The sequence below is a fragment of the Astatotilapia calliptera genome, chromosome 8 (assembly GCF_964374335.1).
Source record: "Astatotilapia calliptera chromosome 8, fAstCal68.1, whole genome shotgun sequence".
Classification (NCBI taxonomy): Eukaryota; Metazoa; Chordata; class Actinopteri; order Cichliformes; family Cichlidae; genus Astatotilapia; species Astatotilapia calliptera.
In genome coordinates, this window is record NC_137429.1 from 20,926,176 (window position 1) to 20,936,051 (window position 9,876).

General features: G+C 41.1%; 2 protein-coding genes across 3 annotated transcripts; both read left to right on the forward strand.

The window, feature by feature from the left end:
* Positions 1-1,263: 1,263 nt before the first annotated feature.
* Positions 1,264-3,160, forward strand: neurl2 (neuralized E3 ubiquitin protein ligase 2). Of its 2 annotated transcripts, none has more exons than XM_080305185.1 (2): positions 1,264-2,265; positions 2,882-3,160. In XM_080305185.1, exons 1-2 carry the CDS (start codon positions 1,501-1,503, stop codon positions 3,032-3,034), a joined length of 918 nt encoding a protein of 305 aa, XP_080161311.1. In that variant the 5' UTR covers positions 1,264-1,500; the 3' UTR covers positions 3,035-3,160. The 2 variants fall into 2 exon arrangements, with proteins under 2 accessions (XP_080161311.1, XP_080161312.1); XM_080305186.1 differs by having other exon boundaries at positions 1,269-2,278.
* Positions 3,161-4,233: 1,073 nt separating this feature from the next.
* Positions 4,234-6,460, forward strand: msrb1b (methionine sulfoxide reductase B1b). The gene is made up of 4 exons (XM_075410382.2): positions 4,234-4,413; positions 5,015-5,157; positions 5,268-5,385; positions 5,955-6,460. The coding sequence occupies exons 1-4, from the start codon at positions 4,359-4,361 to the stop codon at positions 5,969-5,971; spliced, it is 333 nt and encodes a 110-aa protein (XP_075266497.1). The 5' UTR covers positions 4,234-4,358; the 3' UTR covers positions 5,972-6,460.
* Positions 6,461-9,876: the final 3,416 nt, after the last annotated feature.

Consider the following 9,876-nt stretch of genomic DNA (forward strand, 5'->3'; position numbering starts at 1 on the left):
TTCTAAAGACTCTCTAATGGCCACTTGAGCTTTCAAACACAGAGTGAAAGCAGCATGCTAGATCAGCGTCTCCAGCAGGAGGCACAGGACTGAAAGCGGGTCACCAACTTGGCAGCTGGCACAGCATATAATTACTGTACTGTAGATGTTAGACCCCCCAAAGTAGAACACTATGAAGTGCATTGGGTCAAAAATAAAAAGCTTCATAATAAGTGTATTTACGAAGTGTGCAGATTTTGTGACATTTTCAAACACAGACCAGGTGGAAGCTTGCCTCAAAGTAAATCTAATCATGCAGTATGGTAAAGCATAGCTTTAAGGTATTAAACATACTTTAAGGTTTTCCCCTATTTATTTAAAATTTTGTTAAATTTTTCTGTTTAATGCTATTTCCTGGAAGAACACTCTTTTAAGCTTTCTGGTGCAGAGCTTCTTTTCATCATATTATCATATTAACCTTCAGATATTGAATCTCAGATAAAGAACTGAGTCCCTTAAAAAGACAATCGCTGTGGTGGAGTTATGCAATCTCCACCACAGCAGCTGCATAATGGAAATAGTTCATGTAGGCAGTATTCACAGGAAAAAGTAAAGAAAAGTCGTATCTCTGCCGAGCAACACAAGAATATATAAACGTGCTTTTCATAACATTTGGTTGCACAGGCCACGATGAGCTCGCCGCCACGGTAACCCAAGTGACGTATTTTATTCTCATTAGTTTAAATGCTCATTTCTAACATCTTATTTCTTTTTTTTTTTCACAGTTGCATAACTGCTCTAATATGACCTGGTTAAAGAACCAGATAGCTTCACATTATATTCTTTTATTTATACATAATAAGTAAAAAACCGCTCATCACATTCCTCCTTTAAAAAAAAAAAGTAATTCTTCTTCATATTCTCCACGGCTCTGTCTACCTCGGTATGTTACTTTAATTGCTGCTTTACATAAGAATGAAATCCCAGTCTGTTTGCATGAGCTATTTTTAGAGTGCAGCCATGAAAGGCCAGTATTTTAACATATCTGCCTGGCATATGGTATTAGGATAATTACGCTGGTATTTCTTCAGTACGTGGGTTTGTGAAATCAAAAATGAGCGCTCAGGCCCCGGGGGCTTCATCGCCCCAGCTAACCCCTGCTCAGTCCCTGTCTTTCTCCGTGTCTACCGTGTGAGTGACTGTGGCCGTGCGAGTGTTGGCCACCCCCTCCTCAACACACACTCACACACATATCTTGCCATCTGTTGACATGTGCAGCTGTTCAAAAATAGCCCCTCTACCAGAAGCTTCCGTAAGTGGCCTGCAGATCAGCAGAGAGGGCTCCTGTCCCACGTCCATGCAGGTTGTTTTGACTCTACAATGACCACGTGTACTCTAAAACCACTGCAAGTTCATTTCTTTTGTTCATTTTTTTAACCCCTCTGTTCATCTGGGGTTTTTGTTCTTTGATCATTTCCTGATCCAGAGTGGCTGCTTGAAGTGCTGCAACCAAAGCTGGAAATGGAGCCCGTTTCTGACCAGTTCATGCAATTCCACCCCATCCATGGTACCAATGTTCGACTGGACCACTCGGGAACCCAGGCCACAAGAGTAGAGAGCTTTGCCAACGGAGTTTGTTTTAGCAAATGCCCCCTGAAGCCTGGAGAGATTTTTCTAATAGAGATTGAAGATAAGGAGCTGGGATGGTGTGGCCACCTCCGGATCGGTCTGAGTGCCAGGGACCCCAGGAGCTTAGAGGTGGTACCTGAATACTCCATTCCAAACTTGACAGATTTAGGGGACAGCTGGATATTTGCTATCACGCGCAACCATAACAAGATCGTCGAGGAGGCTGAGGTCCTAGAGCCCAGGCAGGGAGAACTGGTCGGGGGACGGAGGCTTGGGCGAGGGGAGGAAGAAGACGGGGCTGGAGATCAGGCAGATGAACAAACGGCCAGGAACAGAAAACCAAAGACTTTCTTCACCGACACCCACTTGTACATCGAGAATGTTCGAATTCCCAGAGATAAGCTGGTTGGTCGGAGCCGGCCCGGGCGCTACAGTCACATTTTAGACGACTTGTATAAAACCAACGCCCTGCCTCCCACAGCCAGACGCAGCAGGATAGGAGTACTGTATGTGCCTAGAGGAGAAGGCCTGGCTGACATGCACATAGTCATTAATGGGGAGGACATGGGAGCTTCTGCAAAGAGAATCTCTACTGCGGGGCCTCTCTATGCTGTGGTGGATGTATTTGCTGCTACCAAGTGTGTTCGGATTGTCCAGGTGGAGTATGGATGTGAGTGTAGGAATGATTTTGAGATAATAGGATGCAAGGCACAGACATTGATTAGCACTAAAAAAAGATACAACACAGCTACAAAGGAGTCATTGTGTACACGCTCCTTTATTAACATCTTTGTGGTCATCTTCACAGTCACTTTGCATTTCTCTGTAGTTATTTAATCTCTTTGTAGTTGTCTGGCATCTCTTTGCAGTCTGTTGTGTCAAGTTTTTGTCATTTTGAGTCTCTGTGTTGTTGTGTTTGTGTCTGCTTATAATTTTTATCTTCTCTTAGTCAGATTATGGCTGTTTTTAGCCTCTTTTGGACTTTTTGCATCTCTTTGTGTTCATGTTGTGTCTTGTCGTGATTGTTCTCTGCATCCAAAGGGTCGTCACCTTTTTGTCATGTTGGGCTTCACTATGGTAATTTGACCATCCATCAAATATTAATGACTGTTTAATAATTTCAGTTGCTCAGGCTCAGGGACAGCTGGGCAGTTTGCATGTTTAGAAATTCTTTAGTGCTTTTTATTCATCTCTTATTTTCTCCATTGCCTTTAATCTGCTAAAACACTTTGTATTTTTTGTCATTTTCCTCTTCTCTTTTCTGTCACTCCAGTCTCATCCTTGCAGACACTGTGTAGGAAGGCCATCCAGAAGCACATTGTTCACAGGATGGCCATTGACTGGCTCGAGCTGCCAGAGGCACTCAAACACTACTGCAAGTATGAATGAAGGACACATGGACACGTGGATATCACTTAAGTGCTAGGTCCCATCAAGAATTTGATATTTATTTGGATGACATTTATAAATTATAGCGTTACACTCTTTTCACTTGGAGCTGACATGAATTGTTTGAGATGACAAGATCAAAGTAAAGTAAATTTAAATAGTTTGTTATGTGTCTGTTTGATTGATTAGTTTTAATGTTTGCATCACAGGGAGCATCGGTGTGTCACACATCGCTGTGTCTGTAATGAATAAAGTTGTTCCAGCTGCGGTGCAGCTGCTTGCAAGCAGAGGGTTAAATTCATGTGATGATCTGGTCACACGGAGTCATTTCCACATTCATGTTCACGTTTCACCATTTTTTTTTTCTGACTCCATGGATGAACCAGTGTTGTGTCTACACATAATACAGAACTTAGCAAAGAATTCATTTTAAATTGTATGTTTAGACTTTGTCATTAGTAGCCTTTCAGAGGAAAAAAAAAACTATGGCAGATAAACAGTAGTTATAAGTAATGTCCTTATGAAGTAGGAGAAATCCAGCAAAGACCCTGTAGCAAGGCACAGGGCCTACTCATAATGAATATGTTGCCCCAACCTAGTTAATTTAACTGCACTTTACTTCAATTTTTTTTTCTTCAATGAGTTTTTGAAGCCTCGTCAGAAATGGTCTCAGTGGAAACTTGTCAACAATCTGTTTTTGCCTTATATATTTCCATGTTTGCACAAGTTCCAATAAGATGACTGCAATTATTCCCCAGTTTCCCAGCAAACTAAAAAAAAAAAAATGAAGGGTTGCTTGATACTTTTTGCACTGAACTGTGATTTTCAGATTTACATATTTCAGAATAACAATCAATCTCCTTGTAAAGTTAAAACGAGTCTGGCTGTGGTGGAAAGTTATAATTAAATCAATCTTCTTAGTTCTTCTTCACCTGCCTCCATAACCCTCTGCATGTCCTCCTTCACTACATCCATGAATAAGGCTGTAATTGAATTTTAAAAAAGTATCACGTGGTTCCAATTGAAAATATGATGCTTCATTTCCGGTACGTTATGTTGGTTAATGTTTGCTCAGCCCATCAAACACATAAATTAGAGATAACACATCTGTTTCAGTCCGACATCAGACTCGGAGTAACACGACCTCCACCTGTGCGTCTGCTGTCAGACACTGACATCTAGTGGCCGTGGTAATAACGGCAGTGGGCGGAGCTCCCGTTAAATCCTAAACCAGGATCACGTCACACGAGAGGAGGGGAAACCGGAGACGTTCCGTAATCGCTCCCAAACGGAGGAAGAAACACCGAGCAAGCTTAGAAGAGAGAATTTTCCCTTCAGCTAATCTATTTAGACCAAATATCATGTCCTTCTGTCAGTTTTTCGGCGGTGAGATCTACAAGGATCATTTTAAACCAGGTGAGCAGCAGGCGGTCCCGTTATTCGGTAAACGGTGATGTGATGTAACCTCCCCTGGACTGTAGTATATAAGTAAGGATGAAAATGAACTTTGAGGCATCATGTGACTGTAAAATTAAGTAAATCCTGTGCAGCATCGCAGTGGCAGGATACAGGATGTACTGTGGCAAAATCTGGGTACATTTATAAAATAAATGTAGCTGGATTTTACCAGGATCACAATAGAATAAAGCTGCTGTAATAGTAAAAACAAAGCAGTGATACAGCTTTAGAATCCAATCAAGTATTTAGCTACAGCTATTAAAGGGTGGTATGTTCAAACGATTTCTTCAGATGTTGTCATGGCACTTGGAGGAATTTTTGTAGCACACAGATTTTAGTTTTTGTTAATGAGCAAACAAACTGTAGAATATGGAGCAATGCTGGAAGGATTTTAGCCCAAAAAAAGTACAAAAAAAACAGCACGATCTCAGCTATTCAGAAAACAAAATAAACCCAGTTCTCTCTAACTACTTAAACATCTTTAGATTATATTGAATGTCTTTTTGCAGGTTGGAAATAAATAAAGGCACCAAAGCTTTTTTTGCATGTCCCCCTGCAGGAGTGTATGTGTGCTCCAAATGTAACCATCCGCTCTTCTCCAGTCGGTCCAAGTTTGCTCACTCGTCTCCCTGGCCGGCTTTCACAGAGACCATCAGGGAGGACAGTGTAACCAAGATGATGGAGACCCTCACCGCCTACAAGGTCCGAGTCACAACCAAGCAAAGTGTGCATTGCAGCAACAAAAATCATAATTACAGTCACCTGTTGGTTCCAACGGGAGGTTTGTGCACTCTGGTGTTGTGTGTACACAGGTCCTGTGCGGCAAGTGTGGCAATGGACTAGGCCACGAGTTTGTAAATGACGGTCCAGAGGAGGGAATATCGCGTTTTTGAATATTCAGCCACTCGCTCAAGTTTGTCCCCAGAAAAGGTAGAGAACTGTGTTTACTGCTGTTTTATAACAAGTTAACCTTGGAAAATCCATGCATGCAGGCAGAAAAGGTCACTTCACCTATATTATAAAACCTGCTTCTTAGCAATAATGCTTTGTTAAGCTGTGAAATGAATACTCCCTGTTAAAAGTTTTAATTGGTAGCTGTTTCTCTTAAAAGCAGAAAATAATAAGCATTGTCCACAATGAGGTCAGTTGATTCTCTCACATATGAAACAATCCTTTATTGCAAAAACCACTCACCACTGGTGATTCAGGCTCGATAAGCATTAGGAAAAAGAATCAACTGTACACTTACTTGACAATATAGCTATTAGAAGAATATAGTGGATTTAAAGTACAATATTATTGAATCTGAAATGAACTGAGGTAGCAAATGCTGTTCCGGTTCTCTCGTCTAATAACTCGTGTGTCCTGATGTTGCTCCACAAAGTGCTCGATGTTTGAGATTTGACTGGTAGCTTCCTGTAAGAGTGAATCAGCATTTTTCAGATTTAGCCTCACATGCAATCAAACAACAGCAAGTGTGTTTCTCTTCTCTGTCCAAGGTAAGGACAAGCAGTAAAGAGCGAGTGAAGTGTTTCGTGTCCAGCTGCTGTACCTGCTGCTCGGCTCGAATCCGGCGAACAGGTTGGGTCGGTGGGTGACGTGGATGGGAGAAAGGCCCCGGAGGGACGTCCTGTCCACTGAAGAATCTTTGACCGGGCCTGTGACGCCGAGCTCGGACCGCATCTCTGCAAAATATTCCTTTACAAGATGGTTCAAATATTTTGAACACCTCATATTTAATGTGCATTTAGTCATTTACTCTCCTCAGCTGAAACACGTTGATGTGAGTAGACACACTTGAAAGCAGTTTCACTTCCAAAGACTGCTGTCTATTTAAAAATATCGACTATGCACCAAAGTCCAGATAGTCTGCCTGCTGTTGTGTTACTTGAAATTCATGCAGTAGCAAACAAATCATGACTCAGCTGATTTGTTCTTCCAGTTTCCAGTGTTTTGTTGCTTATGCGAAGGAAAAACCAAACAATAAATTATATTTGATAGAGTCCGTCTTTGTCTTTAAAGATGCATTTGCAGCACTTAACATAGCTACATTAGGGATGAACTTGCTTATTTAAATTTACCTTCAAAGTGGTAGAGCTGTCATTCTTTAGATTGAGCTCTAGATGGCGATATTGTCCTTTCACATGACATTCACTGTTTCCCACAAGTGAGGATTCCCTACATTTGCCCCTATATGATGCAAACGGTGTACTGTATGCTTTGGTATACTGCCTATGCGTGTGATTGATGCACAGGCAGAAATCTGTGTGTGTGTTTGTGGGAGTTCTCTGGCATTAATTCCTTCAGCAGGGGCTTAGGCGCTCTCTGAGGCCCAGCTGCAGGCCATATTCTCTGGGTTCCGGGGGTTGGCAAAGACCCTGAGGTTTAGAGGAGTAGCTCGGCCGCCTGGTGAGAGATTGAGGGCTATCATTACAAAGGAAGTAAACATACACCCTCGTGCACACAAAGCTCGACAAACGTGTCAGTCGCCACCCTCTCTCGTCCATGTCACAGACGTGTATTACCTCAAAGAGATGTATTATTTTTTTCCCACCTAATTGCTGTCACATGCATCGACTCGCTTTCTTTTTTTTCCTATGTGCAAAAACATGGAGCTGTACATGCCAAAACATACACAGAACACACACACTGAACTCCATTTTATTGGTCTCACCACAGACAAGTTAAGTTTAAAGCCTATTTTCTTTCCAAACATCACTTCTTGTAGTGTGCAATTACGAGAGGTCATCATAACATTGGGAGATGTCGATGAACTCTCACCGTCCGCAGCTTGAATATTCAGCTGCAAACATTCCATCCGACTTCACGTGTTCGCGCTGCCAAAGGTATTCAAATGCATTCAGGCCTCAGAGTGGCAGAGAAGCCTGACCTTGCACCGAGGTTGTTACGGCTGAGTGAATTTCCTCTTGTGTTGTCTTGGCAGGCAGACACTCAGCTTATTCTTTCAACATAACTTAGCTTATTTGGTGGATGTTTTTACCCAAGATGCCGCACTGCACAGCATTTTGAGCAGAGGTGGTCCCGCTAGGAGTTAAACCCATAACTCTTGGCAGTGGTTGTCATGCTCTGCCTCTGGTATACTGTACAGCCCTGTAGGATAAGGTAAAAGCAGATACATCTAGGGGACTGTGATTACGACATCAGATAGCCGAGATGAAGTATGTAATTACAGAGAAAGGAGCCCCATGGATCATCTTTGCTGTTATATTCCACGAGGCTGTGACATGTGGTTCATTCCTGTCATGATTGACTTCTTTCTTATGCACTCTTTGTACCTCAACGAGTCATTCATATTATGCAGAAATTTGCTCGTATTTCCCACAATAGTTTTCCATAAAAATCTTAAGGGACTAACTCTTTCCAGTTTGGTCTGGGCATCATCTTTTTCTTTCCTTATTCATTGTCATCTTTAAACACTAGGTGGCATCAACCACCATAGACATCATCCATTTATGGTTAGTGAAGTCCTGTTATGTGTTAGCATTTCAGTGTTTTGGAAGCCTATGTGACGATCTTTGAAAGAAGCTTGCTACACCCTTGCTGACTAACAACTTGTGCTTGAGGAGTCTACCCTTGCTGGCTGTTGAAAAGAATAAAGCGCCTTTTTCGTAATCAAATCTGGAAGGTACCCATCTGTTCTGCTATCCATGATGCTAACATGGAATAACAGTGATAGCATGCTAATGTTTCCTGGGGGTCACTACGGTCAGCAGCTATTGCTCAAAATCTTTTATGTTCTTAAACTGCGTCCGCATCCCATTGGATTACTAATGCTGGTGTCAGTACTAATGCTAGGTGTCAGAAAGGAGCCCCCCAAGAGGAGTATCCAGGCTAACGTTGTTAGCTAACAACGTTGTTAGCTACTGAGCATGTTGTTTCACAGATAAATTTGCTCCTCGCTAACCACATGCAGTTCAAAATGCCAAAATAGCGAAGCCAGAAACGCTCATCTCAAGGCTTTAAAATAGGACTTCACACACAATTCAGTTAATAGTGGAACACTACATACTTCTTACTCTTATTCACAACAATTAAGAGGACTAGCCTGCAGCACTTTTTTCGTTTCACTCATGTATATGCTGCTGTATATATTCAGATGAGAAAAACTTTGGTTGTTTATAAAAATTCACAACAGAAAGATACATGTGACAGTGATTCATCATCTTTGCAAGCTACATATAGCCTGTAAGCCTTGGATTGATGTTGACGTGAAATTACTGTTTCACGTCAATTACTTATTATACAATTACTTGATATAGAGATGTTATTAATTGCTGTATGTGTGGTTATGTTTGTGCAAGTTTCATCCAGAAATTTTGGCCAACACATTAAGAAGATTCAAACAGACATACATACTTATTAAATTGCAATGCCAATGCTAGCTATCTTGATAACATCCATAGGTTTTTATCAGGCATTGATGTTACATCTGCCATTTTTTTTGTTACTTTGTGTTTAATTGCCATCTTCACTTGTTTCAGTTTAGTTTCTTGGTCAGAGGCTTTAAAAATCTCAGATGTTTACAAAATGTGTTGCAGTCAAATGCTGCAATTGTCATTTCCACTGAGTGCCAAACTTTCCATTTTTTGAGATACACTACACTGGTCAAAATATAAAGTGTACTAAATAAAAGTGCGGCAACAGAAGGGTCTGATTTGAGACATAATAACCATTTTAATATTAGACGCAATGCTACATTTGGTAATTGGCCATGAAAATCTAAACAGAAAGAAACAGTTTCACCTCTTGTTGTTTATGGAAAAAAAAAATGTCATCATATATATTTCTTTTAATTTATGTTGGCGTTTTCTGCAATATGACTAAACATGTCTGATTTCTAATGGCACTATATCATCTAATTTTGCCCTCAAGAAAAAGAGTTGCTTCACAAAGGCCTGTGCTTACATGTTTTACAAGGATTTTTCTATTAAAAGTTGGCATCTGTAAATGTTCATAACACTACTGTCAGTGATCTGAAGTTATATCTCGCAGGAAACCAAACAAAGTTGCACACCTCTAAACCACAAATATGATAACTACCTTTCTGGTCTGAACATCTTTGCACGTCATAAAAGGCTTCCACTTGGCATGTTGTGCACAGCTTCTTGATAGATAATTCAGCAATAATTGATCTTCTCATAGCTATCATTAACTTTAGCATGACTCATACGCATCAAGCTGCATTTGGGTTTCACCACTGATGAAATGAAAGACGCAAAACAGAAACAGAGTGCTTTCTCAATGAGGTGTGTGGACGTAGGACGTCTGCGGGTTAATGGCGACTCTCTCCGAAGGGCAGACATCACGCTGTTGTTGCAAAGGCGCCGCATTAACCTGGCTGCCCTGAAACATTTTAAGATCGAGCTAATGTTTGATCCAGTGAGAAAAAACATTTCTGTA

Coding starts and splice junctions, on each gene's coding strand:
- neurl2 (XM_080305185.1), top strand. CDS start 1,501: ATGGAGCCCGTTTCTGACCAGTTCATGCAATTCCACCCCATCCATGGT. Junction 2,266..2,881: donor AGTGTGTTCGGATTGTCCAG/GTGGAGTATGGA, acceptor CTGTCACTCCAG/TCTCATCCTTGCAGACACTG.